Source organism: Mesocricetus auratus, unplaced genomic scaffold (assembly GCF_017639785.1).
Source record: "Mesocricetus auratus isolate SY011 unplaced genomic scaffold, BCM_Maur_2.0 Super-Scaffold_100003, whole genome shotgun sequence".
NCBI lineage: Eukaryota > Metazoa > Chordata > Mammalia > Rodentia > Cricetidae > Mesocricetus > Mesocricetus auratus.
Genome location: NW_024429188.1, coordinates 73,674,175 through 73,699,315, shown reverse-complemented (window position 1 = coordinate 73,699,315; position 25,141 = coordinate 73,674,175). Strand labels below are relative to the sequence as shown.

Genomic DNA, 25,141 nt, shown 5'->3' with positions numbered 1-25,141 from the left:
TCTGTGCTTCCTTTGATGATGCACGGGGAAAATTGGACAGGCAGACAGAAGAAAACATCCTTAAGCATCTAGATGGCACGGGCAAATGTGCAGAAAGCAAGGTCACACTCCAGCTCTCTTCCTCCACCTAGGGTTGTGGGGCTTCGAGCACTGTCCTCCCCACCTCACTTCCGGCCCATGATTCCTCGAAAGCTTACAAAGCCAATGTCCCAGCTATGCTTGGCCCTTACCTCTACCCAGGACAGTCGTCCCTTCCCACAAGCAGTCCTGGGACCAGATACTGAGGAGGAAGGATTTTGAGAGCGACAACAGGTGACAGACTCCACAGAGATTACCTGAGGGAGGGAAACCTAGCAGAGGAGAGAATGCAGAACTACCAGGTTGAAGGGGGCTAGGAGAATGATAGGACTGGGCAGGTAAAGAGAGGGGCAACTGTGGGCCGCCATCCTCCATGCCTCCATCCAGAGGGGACAGAAAGGCAGCCCCTGCAGTCAGCCTCCGCTACGCCTCCATTTGACCCGAAACCGTCATCTTTAGGATACCCTGGGGCTCCACCACGACCCCTCTGAGGTCTTTTTCCCTTAGAAAAAGCATTAGGACTTTACTTTAGTGCCGCACCTTGGCTCCACGGTGAAAAGAAAGCTGTTGTGTACAGGGGGAACAAGGCTTTCTATGCGTGAGCATCCCTCCTGGACAGTTGGAGGCTGGACCTAACACCTCAGGCTCTCCCCAAGCGGCAGCTCAGCAGTCCAAGCTCCTCCCCAGAACTCAGACAAGCTGGGAACCCCACTCCAGCTGCTGGCGACTGTGCCTTTAAATTGCTGCTTTCGGAGGGTGCATCTAGGGGGATGTGGGAGGGAGGGAAACATCTTTCTGCCTGGCTCCTTCCTCCCTCCCCTCCAAGACTCTCCAGTGTTTGCAGAGTGATTCCTACCCAAAGAGAATCTTTTCTGGCTCCCTAACCGGCAGGCTAAGGCCCTCCTCAGTCCAAGACAAGTCTAAGCCGGAGCCGGAGCTGGAGCTAGTGGGGTTATTTGTGTCAGGTTCAGTTCCAGGGGAACAGTTCTAGACCCTGACTGCTAAGGGCAGGGCAGAAAAGAGGCAGGAGAGGAAAGGCAGGCTCCTTATTCCAGCCCAAGTTGGAGAAGGGCTCTGTACTGTTGCCTTTCCCACAGGGATACCTGCTCTCACCTTGACAGCCAGGCTGAGAAAGGACTACAAGGTCCCTGCAGAATGACAACTCTTGTTCCTGCAACCCTCTTCCTTCTCCTCTGGACTCTGCCAGGGAAGGTCCTCCTCAGGTGAGCTCAGTGGGGTGAGAAGGAGGTGCATGCAAACACTAGCTGGGGGCTGGTGGTAACAGATGGGGCAACTGACACAGTTTCTTCTAAGTTTGCAAAAAAAAAAAGAAAAGAAAAGAAAAGAAAAGAAAAACACAAAACAAAACCAGTCCGCGGGGCACACTGGGAGGACACACCCTCCTCAGTCAGGACCCAGGAGCTGTCCAGTGCAGATACAGGATCCCAGTGTGGGTAGAGGAGCTTCTGTATGGTTGAGTTGCATGGGTCTGGGTACGGGCTAGGTAGCTGAGTCCTAAAATAGAGGTCAGATGTCCTGTAATTGAACCCTATCTTCCTAGCAGCTGGATCCTTAAAAATGACAGAAACATATGTCAGATGCCAACGAGGCTGCAGGTGGCATAGGTTTGCTACAGGACCATAGCAGGATGGAGCCGGGCTGCCTGAACCTTAGCTTTCTGCAGGCACCCTGCCCTTGTATACATGGCTGCTCACTGTCCTGTTAGAAGAACCAGGTAACAGCTATTTCCTGAGCATGTAGGCAGGGAGTTCTTGGGATTACTTGCAAACATCCCCTGACCATTTGTCCCTTCCCATTAAAACAAGAGCTAGTGTAGGTTGAAAAGATGCCAAGCCTGGCTGAACTGGTGGTCTTCAAAGGAATACCTCACAATGAGGTAAGAGTGAATGCCAGAGCAGTGTCTTCTTCCACTTAACCCAAGGAGTGTCCCAGAGCACCTTGCTTCTGAGGCGCGTTCTGCCCCATCACTTGTGGACACACTGGATGGCAGGCAGGCAGGGGTGCAAAGTGGGACAGTAGGCTTAGAAGTGAACAGCAGCTCAGAATGGAATGGCTTCTTAGAGGGAATTTAAAGGGTACAGATATAACAGACACAAAGGGGTCACTGAGTTGACCCTTGCAGAGGGGAGATTGCCTCAAGATCAAAGAACAAGTAGTAGAAGTACCACGTGTGCTTATAAACTGGATGTAACTAGAGGAAGAGGGGCTCTTCGAGAGTTCTAAGTTCAAGCTATTAGCTGTACATATGGAAACCAAAGCCTAGAGAAGTGTAGTGGCATGCTCAAGGTTGCTCAAGTACCCAGGAGCTGAATCAAAGTTCTCTCCTCATACCACCAAGGGCCTTAAATGATTGTTCGTTCTCGATCCTTCTAGGTCCGGTCAGTGTTTGGGACTCCTCAGGGGTGAGAAAGTGAATATAGTGGTTTCACAAAGTAACTCTTGTTTCCTTAGACAAGAAAATCTCAGAAGGCGGAGGACCAAAACAGGTTTGGGGACTAAAGAGAGAAAGAAAATTCACAGTCTATCCTAGAGTTCTAGGACAGGGACTAGAGAAGAGGTGACCTGAGTGAAGCTGAGGACAGTCGGGAGGTCTGGCTGCAATGTAGCCGGGCCATATGGCCTCCCAGCAGGCAGGTGGCAGATGGCCAACAGCAGCGACAACAGCAGCAGCAGAAGCACCTGGCCAGTGTGGACATCCTGTGGACAAGCCACAGACTTCTGCCCGCCCCAACATCACTACCAACCTCCTTGGATTTCCCCAGCCTGCTTAAGTCACCTGCTATGGCTACTCCTGCCAGGGGCCAGGGTGGCCTCTGTCCCCAGGGCAAGGCACTCTGCCTATTTGGGGGGATCCAAGGCAGGATTCTAGGAAGTCACAGTGGAGCAGGTCTTCACTGTTTCTCACTCTGGTTCTTGGATACATCATCCTGGGCTACTTTCCTTGTGACAGACAGTACTGTGACAGACACATTGAGTCTTGAAGTCACTGGCTTTGAATTTTGGCTGGACCATTCACTACTTCAGGCTCCTGAAGCCTCTTCACCTTCACCTTATTGGTCCCCCACCTCCTTATGGATATACAGTCAGCGCTTCATACCCATTATTTCCACATCTTCAGATTCAAGCCTCACAGATACAAAATATCCAATAGTACTTGTGCTGGCCATATTTGGATTTTCCTTGTCCTTATTTGCTAAACAACTACATGTATAACATTTACAGTACAATAGGTGTTAGAACCCAGAAATGATTTACTAGTATACAGGAAAATGTGTACAGGTTATATGCAAAGACTATACCAGTTTATATAAAAGATTTAAGCATCTGAAAATCTGGTTATCTACAAAGGGGTCCTAGAACCAATGTCCCATGGATACAGAGAGCCAATCGTAACAGAGATACTCAGGGAGGACTTGTGTGAGAATTAACCTAGATAAGGTTTGTGGTGCCTTAGTTCCTTAATGATTCCACCAGTCACTGATCAGAACACAGACTCATTGGGGAAAGGGGGCCACTGGCTTAAAGGAGACTAGGACACAGAAAGGCAGCTGTCATCCCGATGCTCAGTCCCACAGTGCAGCCGTCATGGCAGTTGTGGAGATGGCTATGTCTGGCACAGTAATGACTGTAAGATGCAGCAAGACAGTACCTACTCTAGACAGGTCTCTGGCCTGAGTTCATTCCTAACATCTACCTCTGCTCAGGCTTTGCTGAGTCCCTGGGACTCATCTATGTGTTGGCTAGTCCACTAGTAAATGATTATGTGAAAGGGACTTTTCTGCTCCTAAGAGGAAACTTGTATGTATGTGTGTACAAGTGTTTGCCTACGTGTGGGCACAAATGCGTGTAGGTACACACTGACATGCATGTATGCATGGCTACCTGAGGTTGATGTCACATGTCTTCTTCAATCATTCTTTACCTTATATATTGAGGCAGGGTCATTTGCTGAACCCATATCTAGCCAATTTCCGCTCATCTAGCTATCCACCTTGCCACGTGAGAGCTAGACTCGCCAATGGTAGGGTTACAAGTGTGTTGCCATATCCACCAGACTTTTACCTGGGTGCTGAGGATCTGAACACTGTCCCTTGTGCTTGTGCAGCAAGCATTTTATTCACTGATCCATCTCCTTGTCTCTCCTAGGAGGAAAACTGACAAAAGAAAAGAGGCTAGGTTCTATGCCAAGCCAAAACATACTGACATCTTCCCCCAAATCAAGATGTTCGGTAGAGAAAGATGGGAGTTTACCTCAGTATAATCACTCTGTTGGGAAACTGTCCCATGGCTATAGATCCCTGCTTAATTACCATAGTCACCTGCCTGTAGTAGCCATGAGCTCACACTTAATGTAGCCTCTTGCCATGCAAAGAAGAAGAAGAAGAAGAAGAAGAAGAAGAAGAAGAAGAAGAAGAAGAAGAAGAAGAAGAAGAAGAAGAAGAAGAAGAAGAAGAAATGGCACAAACCAAGCCTACCCCAGTTCTGCAAATCTTATAGAAAGCCCAAGCAACTGATACCAGTTTTCAGGGAAGCTGTTTGTCCTAAAGCCCCTCCTATCCTTGGCTAAGTTATATTAGCAACACACTGGATAAGATGACGTTCTACTTTGAATGCTTTCAAAGCACCTTCAGGAAGAGAACACTAAGCAGGTTCTTAGTCTGGTGTTTGAGTCCTGACTGTGTCACTCAGAAGTTCTGAAGTTTTGGATAGGTAACTTACCTTTCAAGCCTGTTTTCTCATCTGCAAAACGGAAATAACAGTCCTCATGCCATTATTGAGAATTAAAAGTAAAAACATAAGATCTAAGTGAAGGCCATTTCCCAGGATGATTGTTGGGCAGCCATGATGGCTCATAATGTTTATCTACTCATTTAGCACACCAGAGACCCATTCTCTCTTACCTTTCTGCCCAATGGGCAGATTTATCAAAGGGGGGTGGAGAAGGGAAAGTATAATCTGGGATAAATGTAGAAAATACCTATCTTCAAACTTCTTTTCTTCTCTGTCCAGCGTGACTTTGGCAAAAGAGGATGTCAAATCTGGGCCCAAAGGGTCCCAGCCCATGTCTCCCTCTGATTTCTTGGATAAGCTTATGGGACGAACATCTGGATATGATGCCAGGATTAGGCCCAATTTCAAAGGTAAGAAACGTCCATCTACTAAATCCCCTCCATGCTTACTATTTGGGGTGGCATACTGCTTAGCCAGTATTTGGTGGGCAGCCTTAAGGAAAAAGGCTGGAAGTCCAAAGCTAGATGTCATAGCTCAGAAAGAGCCCCTCCTCCCTGTTGCCTGTGAGTCCATGTAGCTCTCAGTCTTTTCCCAGCAGTGGCCTGATCTGAAGCTCAGAGAGAGATTTCTGGAATCTGTGCTCAGCTTTCTGGAATGCCCTGCCAATGGGCTGTGCTTTGCTACCCTTAGGCCCACCTGTGAATGTGACCTGCAACATCTTCATCAACAGTTTTGGTTCCGTCACTGAGACCACCATGGTAAGGGATCTTCCTGTTCCCAACTTCCATTCCAGTGTGAATGGAGAGGCTCACCAGATAGCAAGCATTTCCTTTCTGTCGTCCTCTTCCTGCTCTGTGATCACAACTTACGCCACAGGACATTTGAGTTGATGACTGAGAGGTCACTGTCAGCTCTTCAAATATGTGAAGTAACCAATGCAGAGCACAGGCTTTTGAATAAGAAAAACCTGAGTTCCAATTCCAATTCTGCCACTTCACAGTTCTGTTAAGCAGTTTGACTTCAATCTTTCCTGGTTTTTGTTATTCATATGCAAGGTGTAGATCACAAAACCATTCTATGTGCAAGAAAGATGCAAGGTTTAAATAAAATGATGCACATGAGGAGAGCACTTAGAGCTGAGGATGTGGTTCAGTGATACAGTATTTGCCTAGCATGCTCGAGAACCTGGGTTCAACCTCCATTCTTACATAAAAGCACTTAGCACAGAGTGTGGTGCATAGTAGATATTTAAATAAATCTATTTTCCCTTGCCATATTTGCCATATTTGGCCACAATGGGCTTTCTCCACTGGAAAATATCTACTGCCCCCAAGATGCAGCAGCATTTCCTCTTTGTGGCCCTTTTACTCATGTTGGTTTTACTGGGTCCCTGGGAAAAGCACTGCATCTGATAGGCCCTCCTCACCACCCTTCCAGGATTACCGGGTAAATGTCTTCTTGCGGCAACAATGGAATGACCCACGCCTGGCCTACCGAGAATATCCTGATGACTCTCTGGATCTAGACCCCTCTATGCTCGACTCTATCTGGAAGCCAGATCTCTTCTTTGCCAACGAGAAAGGGGCCAACTTCCATGAGGTGACCACAGACAATAAGTTACTACGCATCTTCAAGAATGGGAATGTGCTCTACAGCATCAGGTGTGCCTAGTATATAGCAAGGGGATTTTGTATCAAAAGAAGCCAGATGGAGATGGAAGGGTGGGAAGATGGTCTGTGCTATACAATGTGGCACCCCAGTAAACTGAAGTCATTACTTTTTTACTGCTCCCACCAGATTGACCCTCATTTTGTCCTGCCCAATGGACCTCAAGAACTTCCCAATGGACATCCAGACCTGCACGATGCAGCTGGAAAGCTGTAAGTGACTCTAGTGAATCACATGGCAAGGACTAGATTATCAGCTAGTTAATATCCTCCAATGATACTTCAGACAGGAGAGGGACTTGCTCAAGCATACACAATCAATTCTTGTCATAGATGACACTATAAGCCAAGATTCCCTGACACCAGGCCCAGTGTGGTTTTTGTGTTCCCACATTACTTGCTGGGCTGACTATTCCATAGAGCTAGGAACATAATGACTCCCAGCCTTATACAGAAATGCACTTGGGCCAGCCATCAGGCACTATCTGAAGGGTACTTCCTCTGTTCTAATTTCTTCTTACAGTCCCTAATTTAGCTTCACCCTTACTCTCCCAGAATTAAGACATTGAAGATACGTATGTATGTATGTATGTATGTATGTATGTATGTATGTATGTATGTATGTCTGTCTGTCTGTCTGTCAGTTTGGGGCAAGTATACCCTTGGAACTCTGATTCTCCATGAACACAGATAATGATTACAGAGAATGAGAGGCAGCTTCAGACATACATAGGACAGTGCCTAGAGAGGTGAAGTCAGCCAAAGTTCTCTATGGCAAAGGTGTCAACCTATATGGGCTGGCAAACGGACAGAAAAGCCAAAGGATGGCAAGGATGGCTCATAATTTACTTCCACTCTTCACCTGTCACCTTCAGGAGGGAAAACTGAGATCACAAGATGTCCCTCAGAGAAAAAGCTTGTGGCATTGTTTCTAGCACATGGAAACAGTGATGCAAAGAAAATGCCCTGTGGTCCACCCTGAGAATTCACATACCACTTGTACAGGCAGGTTCCCATTATCCCTCACAACTTTGAAACGTAGGGGAGCAGCCTCTACGAGCCTCATTTTACAGAAGAGCAGATGACTAGCCTGAAGTCATGCAGCTACAGTGGACCTTACAGTAGATTCTGTAAACCTGTCTTCCCTTACATATGAGAACATGATCATGTCTGTGCCATGGGCCTTCATGAACTGCATGTAATCTGTGAGCAACTTGTCACAATCAGCTATTAAGTCTGAATGTTTTCCAACTCAAGTCCCTGGTTAGGAGTCTGTGGTATGCACATTCTCCCATGCATGACTGGAAGGACAGAAATAGCTTTCTTCCCTGAGGTAAAGTGGCAGAAACCCTGGCTCTGAGGCCAGCTCAGGACATGTGGTTAGTACACATGCTTACTCCTCTGGGTTTAAGAAGTGGCAGGAGGTTCCCAGCTGGGATCATTGACATCTTTCCAAACTTCCTGGCTTCCATCTTAAGTCAGCCAGAGTAATTCCTCTCTAGGCATTTACCAAGTTTGATACCTACATAGCAGAGTAGTCTAGGATCATTGTGTATGGCTCATTTAGTTTAAGCCTGTGAGACAACTGAGGAAATTCCCTTTTCAGAAATATTCCCATTTCCAAGATTTGGTGTGCCATTTCTAAACCCCAAACCTTGCTCCTCAACTATGTACCCTAGCTAATTTTAACTCACCTCTGTCCTTACCCCAAACATACACTGTGAAACTCTTTGATATCTCTGTCACTTGCAGTTGGCTATACCATGAATGACCTCATGTTTGAGTGGCTAGAAGATGCTCCTGCTGTCCAAGTGGCTGAGGGGTTGACACTTCCCCAATTTATCTTGCGGGATGAGAAGGATCTAGGTTATTGCACCAAGCACTACAACACAGGTGAGAATCAGGCAGGTCTTTATTGTTTATGAGACGCTAAAGGGCCTCAACCAGAGACAAGGGTACAAGGCACCAGGTTCCACTGGAGTCTCATTAGAATAGAGGAGATATGATCCTACATGCTTGCTATACCTTATTTCATCATGAAAGAGACTGTCAGCATTACTTTCATAAAGAGAACACAGAAAGGCTACAGAAATGCCTCAGCAGGTAAACTGACAACCTGAGTTTAATCCTCAGAGTCCACATGGTGGAGGAAGAGGACTCCTCTCTCTCTCTCTCTCTCTCTCTCTCTCTACACACACACACACACACACACACACACACACACACACACAGAGTGAATACATATAAAATAAACGTTAAAGAAAGTTATGGGGGTAGAGTTTAAATCAGTTGTCACATAGTTAATAGATATCAAATTTGTAATTCCAATCTGACACAAAGCCCATGTTTGTATCACTCTCATATGCTGCAGAGTAGAGGCCTGTGACAACAAGCAACAAAAGTGTCTCGTTTTCCTAGGGCCAATTTTGTGTGAAAGCTAGGAAATCTCCAGATAGGAGTTGTCAATAGCTATGCTCAAATAGAGAGGAAAGGGCCTGAAGGAACAGGCAGATGACCAGGTACACTTTCCCAGTCACCTCCACTGCCTGGCTTTCCTCACCTAACTTTTCTTCCTGAACGTGGAGCATGGGAAGTTGAGAGGAACTGTTTTTCATAACTGGACAGCTCAATCCTTCAGCTTTCCTAAGAGTTGCTGGTTCCTCATATCCTTTAGTGACTTAGTTGTGTGGGAGTGGGGATAGAAGAGTTCCTTGAATTTAGAAACTACGCTGGGAGTAGAAATTAGTAGAAACTTGGGAGCAGGAACAGCAATTTGTATGTAGGTGAATTGTTTTCAGGCTTTTGTATTCAATATATTCCCTGGGGAATCTGAAAAACACTGATTCTTAGGCTATAACTCTCAGATTCTGATCATATATACTAGAGGAAATGTCTAGAAATTTGCATATTAACATGTATCATGAGGCTTATGATACTGATAGTTCAGAAAACACTGTATTTTGAGAAATGTTAGTCTGGAAGTTAATTTTTTACCAATTTATTTATACAGGAATTTCACCCTTAGAATTTATTTGAAGAAAATATTACAAAAGATCTCTCTGGCTTTAGTCAGTAAGGGTTCTCTTTCACTATTAATACTAACAAAACCTTGAAATTGGCTGTCCATGTTAGGATGTCCCATGTCCAAGGGTCCATCCAACTTCAGAAAAAAAGCATTAATTATAAATTTCATCCGTGCTGAACATATATAGACTTTTCCTTATCATTAGTCCCTAAAAATCCACACTAGTGGGTAAATGAGTTGATCTCAGTTCCTAAGACCCATATGGTAGAAGGAGAGAACTGACTACTGAAAGTTGTACTCTGACTTCAACACATGATGCAGTACACACACTCACACATACACACACACACACACACATGTGTTTAAATGAATACAGACCTAATTTAAAGTATATAGGTATATAGAAGGGTTGCATAATTAAAATAAAAATATGATGCCACTTGATATAAGGGATTTGAATATTCACAGATTTTAGTATCTGTGATGGGGTCTTGAAAGCCATCTCCTGGTGGGTATTTGAAGATGTCTGTACAAATCTGCTTTCCCTCTTGTGTTATCTATCCCCAGCCTCTGTTTTTGAGAAAGGCTGTTAATGAATGTTTTCTTAGCTTCAGAGTTATAGGAAGCGGGATAAATTAAAGAGGGCTAGCATGTCAAAAGGAAGAACCCTGAGATATGTGCCTATAACCAATGCATTTTTTAATGAGGAAACAGGACAGCTCTTCCTTATACTCTATGGGAACCTGCTTGTCAGTATCCAGAGCTCATTTCTGTTACAAATCCTTTCTCATTATATACTAGCTTGTTCTTCTCATTTGCATAACACACAGGGAGTGTTTATCCCAGCTGTTACTACAGATTCAGGGACATTAGCAAGTGCAAGGAAGGATGGTGAGATACAAATGAAGTCAAAAACTAACTCTTTCCTAATAACTATTTAATGGTAGAAAGAGCTACTATGCTCAGCCCTCAACTACAGTATTTCATTTAACTTTTCTACAGCCCAATGATGGAACTGACATTGTTAATTACTCTGTTTTCTAGGCAAGAAAACTGGTTCAAAAAGATTGGGTGGAACTTGGCATGGTGGTACAGCAGAGAATCCCAAATTTGGTGTTACCCTGGTCTACATAAAAAGACCTTGTCTCAAAACAAAAGGGATAACAAAATGCTTGGGTGAATTATTCAAGATCACATAGGTATTAAATGAAAGGTTGAGATTCAGCCCCAGAGAGTCTAAGCTGGGAGCCCTCTTACTCTTTATCCTCTTTCTGTAATTGTTACTTGAAAGATCTTATGCTCTAAGGAAAAATTCTGGGAGCAAGAAGGCAATCTTTATGGCTGATGTGAGAGCTTTCTAAGTACAGCACACATTACCTGGGGCCATTTTGAAAGTATCATTTATTGGCCAGCTGAGGATCCCAGAGGTTGGTTCAGCAGGGCTGCCCTATTCCTGACCCATAGTCCCTCAGGCTAAGCTACAGTCTGGGGATTCAGAGCCTAATACATTTCTTTTCTTACAGGAAAATTCACGTGCATAGAGGTAAAGTTTCACCTGGAGCGGCAGATGGGTTACTATCTGATTCAAATGTACATTCCCAGCCTACTCATTGTCATCCTGTCCTGGGTCTCCTTCTGGATCAACATGGATGCTGCCCCTGCCCGTGTAGGCCTCGGCATCACCACTGTCCTCACCATGACAACCCAGAGCTCTGGATCCAGGGCCTCTTTGCCTAAGGTGAAGAGATATGCAAGAGAACCTGGTGACATCAAGCCCCTATTTCCCATTCATCGCATGCTCCCCGCTGTGCTACTCCTTTATCCTGGATTTAAGGTAGAAACTATGGATACGCAATAGCTGCATCCAACATTTCCCCTTCTCCATAACCTACTATTAATAATAGCATAATAATGTGAATGTTGCTGGCTAGGGAATGAGTAGAGACAGTGCCTTACTTAAATTTTCTTTGGGAAATACTACCATGCTCAATACCAAAAGACCCTTATCACATAGAAAGTTCCATTCTCTCATAGTACAGATAAGAATGAATATCAGAGAGGTAAAATTACCTTCTCAAGGTCAATCCTGACTAGAAACGAGCAAAGAACCAAATCCTGTCCTCTTTCTTTAACAAGTAAGGTACTGTTACAAAGTGCTCTAAATATAGTGTTTATTGGGGGGAAGGAGAATATTTTGAGGTTGCAAATATAATAGCAATTAAAAGACAGTAGACTCTGATCATCTGGGGCCGGTTAATGTTTTGACTATGCAGAAAAATTTGTGCTGATGGGACTAAGAACAGTTCTCCCTGCATCGTGTATTCAAGTAGGGAATTTAAAGGTCACCTCAAAGTCCTTATAGTCAGCAAGGCTCTGAGAAAATCAGGGAGTTAGGCTATTGTTTTTCATTCAATAAATATTTGTTGAACAGTACTACGTACCAGGTACTGTACTTGGTCATGGAAGAATAATGAATCTTGCTTTGAATATATTCCCTCTTATTCTGATTTGTTGGGAACCTGGCCCTGAGAAATGCTATCTCTCATTGGTTGTTCCAAATAAGACATTTTTATTGGAGACTTAAATAGTGTGTGATATAGATATTGATGGCATGTTCATGAAATTGCCATAGGGGAGTTTAAATGTAGGAGAATAGAGTCTGGCAGATTAATGTTTAAATCCCAGCCTCATTATTTACTAATAGTATGACCTTGAATAAAATTGTCTCTTAGTTGCCTTGCCTATAAAATGAAACTAAGAATTCTTCCCCCCTCTATGGGATTATTGTGAAAAATAAATTATATATTAACATATAAGGACAGTGTTTGGCACATAATAATTGCTCAATAAATGTTAACCCAGGTGTCAGAGTTAAAAAAGAATGAGTATTGGATCTGGGAATAAAGCAGAAGGCATTCCCCATACAGGTTTTTCATTTTCTAGGAAACCTTTAAGTTACTCTAAAGCCCCTACAGAGATAAACAGGGACCAAGTTCAGATTAGGATCAAGTACCTGAGAAGAAGTTGTCAGGGGCCCCTTTCTGTATGTGTTTCCTAAGTGGACTGGGGTATTAATGAGGCTTTTAGAAGCAGCCTAACCCTAGAGGAGATCCATAGGGCCAGCCTGGGCTATGATACTTACATTATTATAATAGCCTTATATGGGGATCACTGTGTCAAGAACCCTGCCCCATTTTATCCTCTGTCATGTAAGAAGATTCTTCATATCCCACAAAAATACTGCAATTTATGCATTCTTTCTAAGAGAATTTCCTTTCTGGTTCCCTGCTGTGAGTAAGCACAATCTATCTGCTCTTAGGTATCACAGTTTCCTCATTTACAAAAATGGACTTTCTTAAGAGGTTATTTGTTTACAACACTTAGTTAGGACCTTCTTGTCATATTTTCACGACTTTTGAATAGTCTCAATGACCAGTAAGCAGAATATTCAGGCATATACCCTAAAATGAATAGTCTTGCCTACTAGATTCACAGAGTAAAGGAATTGGCAAGTCAAGGCATTCCTGTTTACTCCTGAGTTTGTGCAACATTAGGTTTCCTTGAGGGTGTAAAGGGGGAGATGAGGCCAAGCCAGAGGCATCTGACAGCAACACCACTACCACCCAAAACAAAACTCTACTATCTAGGATGAGACTAAAAGGGATTTCTTTGAAAGGGAACTCAGTTATGGTGGTCTTTTCCTATAGTCTCCAGAGACCAGTCCTTCATTGCCTTGTGCAACACCCTAACCGCACAGATTTCCATCTGTCTGCTAGGCTCTTCATCTCCATAGCTGCAAGAGGAAAGGGTAAGTGAACGATAACATATAGGGTTGTACTAGGGAGGAAGGATAAAATTCTATCCTTTCCTTAGCTCGTGGGGAAAAGAAAGGAACAAAGAGCAGAGACAGCAAGTAGGAGCCCACAGATAGGAACCTATTGCTAAATCTTCCATCTGCTCATTGCAAAACTACTTACTGTGTGCCAAGCACTCAGGTACTGGGGATAGAATGCTGAACGCTATAAAAATAGTTCCTGACACAGAAAAGCTCAGGGTAGTGGAAGTGTTGGTCAGGTATGTGATGGATGCTAAAGAGGTATGGGTAAGCCAGTAAAACGGAAGGAAACACACAAGAGGGAGATATCAGGAAAGGCCTCTCAAAAATACCATGTCTAATATGGAAGCTGAAGTATAAGATCCCCAAATCAGAGGGAGGAGAAGAGACTGGCTTCTTTAAAAACACTGAACTATTTCACTATGGCAGGATCATAAAATATAAGGGGAATAGTGAGGCTAAAGAGGAAGACAGAGGTCAAAGGCCATGGTAAGTATAACAAACCTAGATCACAAGGGTAATAGAGGACCTCCTAAGGGTTATATTGGGGGGTGATATAATCACAGGGATCTTTTTTAAATGTATTAATGACACATTTATCATTAACAAGCCACAAATTCATAAAGTGTACTTTTCACTAATAGTCTAAAGCCTTCATGACTATCCCTTATCACTCATTACTAAGAGCCCAGTGGGCCTGGGTGGTAGACAGTCAAATGGGATGCCTTCTGCATAGGTGGCGAAGTAGAGACAGCGCCAAGGAATTATTAATCAGAGTTACCAAGTAACCCACTATTACTCACTCTTTCAGTGGAACTGCCAGAAATGAAAGCAGGGTTTGCCAACTTTAACACCTCAGTTGGAGCAGATAATTCTGGTGGGTGTATGTTTTAAAGTGAGGAACAGTACACACTTTGGGATGCTTAAAAACATCCGTTTTTTTCTACCCATAATACACCAGTAGCTATCATCACTCTAAAATCATGCTGCCAAAAATTTTGTCAAACACTGATAAATGCTCTTGTAGGTGGAGCAGTTTTCTCCAGTTAAGAATCACTAAGATGGGAGGTTAGTGATATAGCTCATTGGTAACAGATTATGGCTGTAATGCATGAAGTCATGGGTTCAATTTCCAGTATCACAGAGAGCCAACAATAGATTCTATCGAATGACACCTTTTCCTTACTCGGGATCTGCAGCACTGTCAGTGCCTTATAATGCAGAAGCTGATAAAAAGAAGTCGCTGTCCACGAATCCTACTCCTGACAGGAAGCTCTATGGAGTGAGCTCAAAACTGCACAGGGAATCCCTCCTCTTGGGTCCACCTAGCTGTACCCTGTTCCTGGAGAGGTTGCTATTCAACCTTTACCAGGGAAGTGGAAAACAAATGCCCTTAAAAGCTGCCAAAGAGGGGCACAGTAGGAACCGCATGGTGGATGCCAAGAGTGCCTTGCAATTACTGAGGTGTCATGACAAGGGCTAGGTGGCGCTCTCTCAGGATTCTGCCATTCCCTCCAAGGTGAGCGATGAAGCCTTAGCTTACCATTGCATTCCATCCCTCAGCAGTGACTCCTACAAAAGCAGCAGAAAACTCCACAGGATCAACAGGAGAATACAGATGCAGGAGCTCCTCATAGTCGGCCAGTGAGGCTGTAACCTAGGTAAATGACAAGGTCACTGATTTGAAAGCTCAGAACCTCCCAGTTCTAATACTACCTTCTAAGTGATCTCTGCTAAGACCCTTTCTCTCTGGGTATTAAATGTCTCCACACACCTCACATGGGAATTGTGAGCCCTCCCTAATTATCGTTGTGGCTATGAGAAACCCAGGAGATACCAGAGGGCAAACAAATATGATTTTGATTATTGCTATTTACCAAAAGGGAAGAATCGGAAGGTGAAACAGAAAAGTAAAAAGAACAAATAAAGGAAATGAAGAGTAGGGGGAAAGTCTCATAAAAGCAAAAATGGAGATGTCAGTGAGCTAAAGGATGATAGGTAGCCCAGTCTCTTTGACACAGGCTTTCAGATAAACATACAGGTCCTGATAGACTTGTTTAACACCACAGGAGTTTCAGGATAAAACTGAACAAGCAATTGATATGGACTGGAATCCACTGGATAGTCCGTTGGAAGGACTCCAGAAAGGGTAACTGCTCTCTTATGTTGCAGGTATCCTATGTGAAGGCCATTGACATCTGGATGGCTGTATGCCTGCTCTTTGTATTCGCTGCCTTGCTTGAGTATGCTGCAGTCAATTTTGTCTCTCGTCAGCACAAGGAATTTATGAGACTTCGTAGAAGGCAGAGACGGCAACGCATGGTGAGTACCAACAGGGAGGGTTCCACTTCCTTTCTCCTTTGGACTCCTCTCTCCTACTCCTCCTCCCACAAACTGAGTTCCAATCCAGAGCTCTAGTACTGGGCAATCAGGAATTCTAGATTCTAGTCCCAGACTGGTGATAGTAAAATTAAATACTTAGTTTCTCTGGTTGTTTCTTTTATCTATCCAATGGGACATTAACCCCTATAAGGCAGTAGAGGGATTAAGAGTATGGCATATAGTAAGTGCTTAAAACATGTTAGCCAGGGCTAGGCATGGTGACACAGGCCTTTAATCCCAGCACCCAGGAGGCAGAGGCAGGAGGATCTCTGAATTTAAGGTCGGTTTAGTCTACATAGCAAGTTCCAGGACAGCCAGGACTACATACAGACACTGTTTCAAAAAAAACACGAATTTGCCAGTATTAGGACCTTATTGACTTAGCATAAATGCCATTGCTTTGAGAAGTAACTTAGGGTAAAAGGGCCAGCCAAAAAAATACACCCTGACCCTGAAACCAGCGCCAAAAAATACATGTCAGCCCTGAAACCAGAACCAGTGAAAGAACCACACCCTGGCCCTGAAACCAGAGCCAAAGAAGCATACTCTGCCCCTGACAAATCAGCACAAAAAACCAACCAATCCCTGAGCATGAAACCAAACAATACCTGAGCATGAAATCCAGCCAAGCTCTGAGCTTGTCCAAGCTCAGGAGTTGAAATCCAACCAATTCCCACCCTGAAAATCTTTACCCGGGAAAAAGTCCACCCCTAGAAGCCTTATATAAGCCCTGTGCCTGTTCAGTTGGGAATTGCCTTTTTCCACCCTGGCAGAGGCAGACACTTCCTGGATTCTTCCCTGCCAATAAATCTCTTGAATGAGGTATAGGTGAGACCTTCCTTTGTTGGAATGGAGTGGAGGAGAGAAGCAACAACCTTAGCAGGGGCTAGAGCAGAATAGAACTGTAACAAGTTCACTAGGGAAACCCTTCCCTGCTCTGTTGTTACACTGGGGAAACCTTTCCATGCAGCAGGGCTGGAAGCTGCTGTGCTTATGGTAGCTGTGTGGTATTCCTGGGCTCCCGACTGCCAGGATCCCTTTCTAGCCAAGTTGCAGTGCTTACAGTAATAATAGCTGTTTCTGGTTTTCCTCATCAAGAAGGAAGTAACTCCAAGTTGTCCTACTGGTAAGAACTCAGAGTCAGATACTGGTATCTTTCCAGAGGAGCACTGAAGGAGGTCCCTCTATTTGAACTGGAATGGAAAGATCAATACTTGCCTCTTCTGACTGGTGGAATTTATCCTGATCTTCATCAGGCACTTCGCAGTTCTTAGGCTTGAGGTGGTGTTCCGCCTCTCTCTTGTTTTTTAGCCCCATTTCTTCCATAGCAGAGAGATCACCAAGGGGAGATAGAAGAGGAAGTTGTCATGACAACAGAAGCAGTTTTCCCTCAATTGTCCAGACAATAGGTGCTAGGTAAGTTGTCATGACAACAGAGGTGCCTGGGCTACCCAGAGAAAAACAAGCTCCAATTATGGCAAAGCTGAAGGCCTTGCTGCTAGTTGCTTAATCTTTAGAGACATAATGTCTCAAGCTTTGACTCCTTGTTTTCTACCTAATTCAGAGGCTTCAAAACCAAAAGGCCAAGCACATAATTACTTTTGGAGGACAGAAAACAAATTACTGGAACCCACTGTTAAAAATCTTGACTCCAGAGGGCAGTGGATGTAGCTCAGTGGCAGAGTGCTTGCCTAGCATAAACATAAATCTTGGGTTTGATCCACAATAACACACACACAGACAGATGCACATACAAATTCTGACTCTAGCCCACCTGAGACATACTATTACAAGGAGTCTTTGTTCTTCCTAACACTCAACACACACCTCAGTTGCTCCTGGAGCACCCCTACCATATGACTTCCAGTGACCACACAAACTGCATGATTTCACATTTCTTTCTGGGAAAGACAGGGATGGCTCTTACGTAGATTTTTCTGATTACCAATTCTTTGCTTTTTAGTTCCTTCATGGTTCCTAAATAGTCAGCCCTCTAGTGGATGGATCCACAACTGCATCTCTTAGAATAAGATTATTCCAGAGACCTGCACATAGTTAGCAGAAGTAAAGAAAACAGGATTCTTCCTTTTCTAAAATAACCATATAGGCCTCTTCTTTAGTTGTATTACCTTGTCTGAAGGGACTAAAATCTTCATTCATAGGACGTTTTGATTTTGATGTTTTTCCTAGGAAAGAAGAGGAGGTCATTAAATAGTCCAGAGTCCCTTTTTTTAACCTAAAATGCCTGTGTTGATGTACAAGTAACAAAGATTACTATAGTTACTACAGAGTTACTCAGTTTGACCCTGTACCCATCCAAACAGATACTGCCCATATTCTGTCTGCTCGTGTGTACATACAGGCTAGCCATGAGCTTATAATGGAATGAGCCACAGTGCACAATTATTACAAAGTTACTTAGTAGTAGCTTCATGCCTACTTAGGACACTGTGGCTTGCCTAAAAGTGGACTGTGGCTTACTATTAATGTGAATAAAACCTGAAAACCAAATCTGTGCCATTAATAATATCCATTTCTTGAGTGTCCTAAAGCTAAGGTAACCCAATGTGGGGTTGCAACCCCAGTGGAATTCAGGAATCTTGGAGGTCCTACACTGGCTTAACAAGTTGATAGAGAGCTCATATTTGTCTGGACCCTCTTTCGGGGCTTTCATGTTCCAGCAAAAGAATTAGGAACCTTCAGTTTGAAAAAACCCAATGGAAAAAGAAAGAAATACAGTTCTCGGGAACCTAGAGTCAAGGTCAAGATAGGGTTCTTCAGGAGACAGTCAACTGTCCGCCCAGCTCTCGGCTCATCATTTTCTTTCTAACCTCTCCTCAATCAGTCTCCCCTGAACGATGGCCTTCTCCTACAGGACTGCCTAAAACAATGGGTGTTTTTGATGTGCTTCCGCTTCGTCTTCCCAGATTGTTTAAATGATTCAGAGGAAAGGGTGAAACCCTTTTTTTCATTATTTCTGCAAGGTTAGCCCTTGGCTCTGAACACAGCAGCCAAGGGCAAAGGCTGTCAAACTGGACAGATAAAACTTCTGGTTATTATTAATACAGTTACTTAAGAACTAGAAAAATTACAAAAGGCCAGTAAATCCTCTCAGGGACTTACTTTCTCGTCTCTCCAACTTCTTTTTTTCCTGCCTGTCTACCTTGAACATTCATCACTCTTTCTCATCTTTGTACCCCACCTTCTCCACTGGGCATTTATTTCCCAGGTTCGCTTGGGTATAGCTTCCTTCTCTAGCCTCTCAGCATTCTGCTTCTAGATATGTAGAAAAAATCAACTCTATTTCAATAACTATGGAAATTACAAAGTAATATTTAATGGCACATTGTCCCTCCCCAACACATATACAAACACTCACCAAGCAGAATTTGTCATAAATATCTAATATGCAAACCCCTTTATCCTTGAATTTTAGGCTACCCATCTTTGCTGGCTAGCTTTAAAAGGTACATATTAAAATTAAAAAGAGCCAAGAGCAGCTTACTTTATTGGATATATTTCATCTTCTATATGAAATTACTTTTTCTAGCCATGGAAATAGTTCCAAATAATTTCCCTCAGATTTACTGGGTAAAAGGAGAAATAATAGGATTTATTAAAACAAAAACAGCAGTTGGATCTAACTTTTTCCTTTAGAAGTTTTTTCTTAATACCTATATTCTGTAGTTGCATCTTCTAGTTGGGGGCTAGCTGAAGAGTCTGGTATAGGCTCCTGAACTGTAATGCTAGAAAGACTTTTTTTAACTTTACTTACCCCACTCATTTTTCAATTCCTTCTGAGATACTTTGCTTGCCTCTGGTTCTTAATCTGTAAAATGGATCTGGCAAACCTCTCCTGAAAATGAATTAAAGAATGCATGTGAGATGAATCAAGAACTTTGATAAAAGAGGCTAAAAGGATAGGTGAGCAAAGCCTTTAGGCTGCCAAACTGTACCAATTCCAAGTTGAAGAGCAGGATAGTGAACAGCCTCTGACATACACACATACAACTCTCTGTGAAGACCCTGATAAATCAAGAACAGAACAGCAAAGCTCTCTGGTGTGCAGACTTTAATTTTTTCCTATGTTCAAAGTGCTAATCCCTTTGCAGAAGCCAAAGGTTAAGGAGCCATTGTATAGTGGGGCAAATAGTACATTTTCCTGCCAGGTATTTCACAACTGAGCGAGATTCTCATCTGGATGGACCCTCACAAGATACTGGCATCACAAAAACAAAAAGCCACTCCATTCATTATATCCTGAAGCATGCAGTTCATCTGGCCAGTGGTCCATTCAACAGACATAGCTGCTTAGCATATGCACATATATGTATTTTTTAAAATAATTTTGTGATCAACAAAAAACATGTAGTGGGCCAGTGCAGTGAGGCATTTGCCTGTATCACATTGGATTTGAGACATTTATGTGTGGTCTGGCTTTTACTTTGGCCTCAAATACCACCTTTTATCTCTTGTAATTCCAGGAAGAAGATATCATACGAGAAAGTGGCTTCTATTTTCGTGGCTATGGCCTAGGACACTGCCTACAAGCAAGGGATGGAGGTCCAATGGAAGGTTCCAGCATTTATAATCCCCAACCTCCAGCACCTCTTCGAAAGGAGGGAGAAACCATGAGGAAACTCTATGTGGACCGAGCCAAGAGAATTGACACCATCTCCAGGGCTGTCTTCCCCTTTACTTTTCTTGTCTTCAATATCTTCTATTGGGTTGTCTATAAAGTTCTAAGGTCAGAAGATATCCACCAGGCACTGTGAACAGGGTGGAGGTTATAATGCATAGCTGCTGGCTTCCTGCTTCCACCTGGGTGAGCTTCTCTCCCTTCCATCAAACTCTATCAGGAGCATAAACAGTTCCTGCTTGACCTCCCACTCAGAACTTCAATCACCAGTTCCCAAGCTACATGGGAATTGCCTAGTGCCAAAGGTGGCTATACTTACAAACATGGCTTATCTACCCAATCCAGATTTACTGCTTACTCTGCCATCTCTCATTGTTTGTCCATCTGGCTGATTCCAGAGTGACTTTCTGTCATTGCTGGGGACCTTCTGGTTTTTGTCATCTTCATCTTTTCTACTTGTATTCAGAGCCTGTCCTTTATTTGGCACTTCTCTCCCTCCTACTGCAAGCTCACATATGGATTCCTCTCAGTCCACAAATACTGCTCTGAATGATCTAGTCAGATGCCCTTACTGATAGAAAGACAAAGGCACAGATTTCCCACCACCTGGGGTAGGGCACTGGTATATGGTCCAACAAAGAGAGGTTCACTTCTAGAAAAGCTATCAATTTTTGAACTTGGTCAAGATCCTAGGACTCTCAGAAAGTCTACCCTTCCAGGTCTACCTAAACTCCTCGCCCCAGACATATTTGTTCTAGTCCTTAATCAATTAGCATGGCCACGGGTTTTGTTATGCTGCTCGGTAGGAAAAAGGAGGTGGTGGGGAGCTTATGCTTTAAGAAATTTATTTGCTGATCTAGGAAAAAGAAAAAAAGAAAATCAAAAAGTACTAAAACTTAAGAAGACTGGAGTATAGAAACAAGCTTTAGAGAAACTATTAAGGTTCTTTTTCTCCAAAGTCCCTATTTTCCAGGACCTCCTAACTTTCTCCTGCACCTCCTCTTGGCAAGCAGGTGCCATGCAACCTTGTTCTTGATAGTATAGGCTTCAAAGTTCCTGAGGAGGAACTAGGCATGTAGAGGGTGTCTCTATCTCAGCATCTAGAGAACTCAACCTACCCTGGGTAGTAGCTGTACAAGCTGGAGAGCCGTATTCTGGATTGTTCCTTTGCCCTTTTTGTGCTTCCCTCTCTTCTTCCATAGGATTCAGATAAGGCTACAAAAAAGGTCATAAATGGATTGGTGTGTCATAGGGATGCATGGGCCTGGTACAGTGAGTTCTTTGAAGTGTTCTGACTGTGAGGAACATAGAAATGAGATGAGAAACATAAGAATGTGAGGATAGCAGTTGGAATACACAAACAAATAACCTCTTAAAATAGTGGGTCCTTTTCTCTGGACCCAGCATAATAATTATGTAATAGGGCTCTCCTCCTTCCCTTTCATCTCTCCTTTCTCTCTCCATCTCCCTCTCTTCTCGATCTCATTTCTTTCTCACTACTTCATTCCACATAGTATTCCTAATTCAAAGTCAATTAAGTCCAATGATCAATGTAAATATAGTACAAGGACAAAACCAGCCTTCTTTCTCCATTTTAATATTGAATTTGTCTTATTCATTGAGATACCCTTTGGTCTCCCTTGATTTTAAAGACAGTACTTTGGAATGACTAAGGTAGCTACCCTATATTTATTTATTTGTTTGCTTGCTTATTTATTTATCTTTCTTTCAACAAGGTGTTTCTGTATATCTTAACATACCCTGGAACTTACTTGCGGCCCAGGTTCGTTATGAACTCATAATCCTCCTGTCTCAACCTCTCTGGTGTTAGGATTAACAGTGTGTACTACTACATTCAGATCTTGAAATTACTTTTATTGGCCACATTAGCACTCTCATACCAAGAATCAAAAATTTACAACTGGTTTATTGGAGGAGATTAAATTGAAAAGGGAAGAGAGCCCCTATGTTCCTAGTTCTGCCCAGGTAGTGCCAATCAATGAGAGGCCACAAGCAATACCCTTTTGAAAGGAGCAGAGAGTATCTCTTTGATACTGTCCCTGATGGGGCTGGGGTGTCAGGCTGCTGCAGCCCGGAGGCGGGGATGGTGGGGGTGGACTATGGAGATGAGCTTACTGCACAGAGCTCTACTTGTTACAGATCTTGTCCAGATGGGCCAACTACACAAATCTGCCCTGTTGGAAGTCTCAAGAACAATGCTCTGGAGACAGCTACAGTGCTGAGCAATAAAGGCTGTCCAACTGGGACTCAGATCAGGGCATCAGCTGGTGCTGGGTGCCGAAGAAGCCAAAGTACCAACCAACATAATAGACCAAAGGAATTCACAAAGCCACTCAGAGCCAATGCCAGGTGGAAGGTACTATCCTTCTCACTAGAGCCCCTAAGCAGAGGAAGTATATGCACAATGCCAACATTGGATCTAGTACAGATGGCTTTCATTTTCTTTATTCTTCCCACATACATTCAGGGACTGGAGAAATGCTAGGTCTCACTGAGGGGGGTTGACATTTAGCAGTCTGTTCAATCACAAAATTGTTAAATTACCAATTAATTGACCTCACTTGGAGGTCATGTCCATTTATCAGCTCTCTTGTAATACTTACCCTCCCCCAGTCCAATACTAATTTCTCACTGAATCACATCTGATGTGATTCTGAGATTTAAACAGCATTTTTAAACGGGTGGAGGCTTCCTATGAAGATAACGTGTTTTGGATATTTTCATTAATTCTTTGTTAATATTTAATGTTGGATAAATATTTCATAAATGCATTTTTCAAGAGGAAAGGCTTTATTTATTCAGTTGTTAAAGCTATTAGTGCCTCCATCTTCCTTACAGCTTGTTCTGCCTTGTGGGATGCCAGTGGTTTAGCCTCTTCTGTCTCTTTAACCTACTATTAGGTCCTTTTGCTCTCTCCAAAAATTCACAGGCCAAGCAAAAAGAAACTTTCTAAGTGGAAGAAATGTACTGAATAAAATGTATCCTTTATCTTTCCCATAAGCATTTTCCCACCTATTGTAAAAGAACAGGTACCCTTCTGTTTAAAGTGTTAGACTGATTTAAAGATACTTTCTCATTTTTTGCTGAGTCATACAAATGCCTCCCTCAACTCTATCTACAATGTATTACTTCTTTTGAAATTTTTATGTGTCCTCCCACTTCTCTTATTGTTTATATCAGTGTTGGCATTATTAGTCTTATCTCATTATTTCAGGGTACCAAAATCTCAAAAATTGTACTTCACTACTCTGGGATTTATCTTGTTAGGCTGCACTGTTAAGGAAAACTAACCAGTCTAGTTCAGGAATCACCCAGGGGTTAGGAAGCAAGGTTCCACTCACTGATTCAATGGAAGAATAAGCTTTTTGAGGGCATGAGATGCATTTTATATAACTTGTTATCCTGCACAGCTCTGATACCTAGTAATACATAATATGTGTGATTATAATAAAAGCCTATCTTTCCACTTGCTATACCATATATGTTTCTGCTCATTCCCTTTCCATTAATTTATTGAACACAGAAAAAGAGATCTGGAAAAAATCCTACAAAATCAGAGTTCATATGGCTATGTACATACAATACAGTCTCCAGGTATAACAGAAACAAAATTAAGATGCATCACTGAAAAAAGAATTATAATGTTCTTATTAAACATTAATAATACACCATATATCAAGACTGGGATCAAGCTATAATTAAAATCCCAATCACTAGATAAACATTGTCAGTGACAAGTGAGTACAGCAGTGGGAATTTAGGCAGTGCAACCATCTGCTTCCCCTGTTCTACGTGTTGTTTCTGTTGAGGAGACAGTCAACTCTGAAGGGAAAGCAATTAAGCTGTTCCTCCCAGCCTCACAGTCTGCTCTACCAGTCTCCAGTTAGAATAATGTTTATAGTCTACAAATATGGGCTGATGGCTTATTAGTCAGAACAGCTTGTTAGCAGATCTTAAGCCAAGGAAAGAATGGTCTCTGAGTCAATTAACCCTCACAAACAATCTTCCCCATGGAAGGCAAAGAACGTCTGCCAACATAAAGCCACCTGAAGAAGTCACAAGAGAACTCAACCATTACCACTCCCAAGCAGCTCTTTTTTGGTACCCTCTGTTTTCACTGTAAAGCTTTATACAACTGCTCTGCTGTGTTATACTCTGTGGTATGTTATTTAAAAACAGGTCTCAGTATTAATTCCCTGGAATAATGGGAAATTCTTGCCATCACCTTAAACCAGGGACTATTCTTGTCTTACAGAATGGATCTGTAAAAACACAAGCATATTCTCTATTTTACTAGACAATTGGATGCTTAAGACAGTGTGGTACTTTAGTGCCAGACAAAGCCTAGATTTGAATGGCAATTCCCTCAGCCTCAGTTTACTCTTTTACAAGTTTGAACGCTTGAAGAAATCCAAAGCCCAGTAACTATATGACCTTGACCAAATTACTGAACTATTCTGTACTTCAGTCTTGTATCTGTTCATTGAAGCTAATAGTAACTACCTCATAGCGTTGCTGGAGGAATTTCACAATGTAGGTATTTAACTCATAATTTGGCACACAGTAAAAATTAGCTATTGCCTAAAATCTCTATCCTTTTTTTCTTTTCAATTATCTTCTTTTAATTAAGTGGCAAGCATAAAATAAACACAATATTATCATAACTGACCTCACAGAATGATTTAAATATATTGTTTCTTTGAATATTACTTTATGTTTAAATCTGTTTTACTTTTTTGTTT

At 42.8% G+C, this 25,141-nt stretch overlaps 1 protein-coding gene and 1 long non-coding RNA gene across 9 annotated transcripts in view; one reads left to right on the top strand and one right to left on the bottom strand.

Annotated features, from left to right (window-relative positions):
- The first annotated feature begins 866 nt into the window (after nucleotides 1–866).
- On the top strand, nucleotides 867–23,874 carry LOC101835336 (glycine receptor subunit alpha-4). Its single transcript, XM_005076715.4, has 9 exons — nucleotides 867–1,301; nucleotides 5,110–5,240; nucleotides 5,521–5,588; nucleotides 6,268–6,491; nucleotides 6,628–6,710; nucleotides 8,250–8,390; nucleotides 11,046–11,260; nucleotides 15,530–15,679; nucleotides 20,224–23,874. Exons 1-9 carry the CDS (start codon nucleotides 1,234–1,236, stop codon nucleotides 20,512–20,514), a joined length of 1,371 nt encoding a protein of 456 aa, XP_005076772.1. The 5' UTR covers nucleotides 867–1,233; the 3' UTR covers nucleotides 20,515–23,874.
- LOC106021648 overlaps nucleotides 16,957–25,141 on the bottom strand; it is a 26,625-nt gene continuing 18,440 nt past the window's right edge. For 4 of the 8 annotated variants that reach the window (XR_001196861.3, XR_005876838.1, XR_005876839.1 and 1 more), the window contains 3 exons: nucleotides 21,497–21,673; nucleotides 19,515–19,595; nucleotides 16,963–17,925 (listed from right to left, as the gene is read on the bottom strand). This is a non-coding gene — a long non-coding RNA (uncharacterized LOC106021648). Of the gene's footprint in view, nucleotides 17,926–19,514; nucleotides 19,596–21,496; nucleotides 21,674–25,141 lie in introns of all 8 variants that reach the window. The other 4 variants (XR_002384147.2, XR_005876837.1, XR_002384148.2 and 1 more) reach the window with 4 other exon arrangements.

Excerpts from the sequence above, each read along its gene's own strand:
- LOC101835336 (XM_005076715.4), top strand. The coding sequence starts at position 1,234 with ATGACAACTCTTGTTCCTGCAACCCTCTTCCTTCTCCTCTGGACTCTG. Across the intron at positions 6,711-8,249 it reads CACGATGCAGCTGGAAAGCT|TTGGCTATACCATGAATGAC; the intron begins GTAAGTGACTCT and ends TGTCACTTGCAG. Across the intron at positions 15,680-20,223 it reads GGCAGAGACGGCAACGCATG|GAAGAAGATATCATACGAGA; the intron begins GTGAGTACCAAC and ends TTGTAATTCCAG.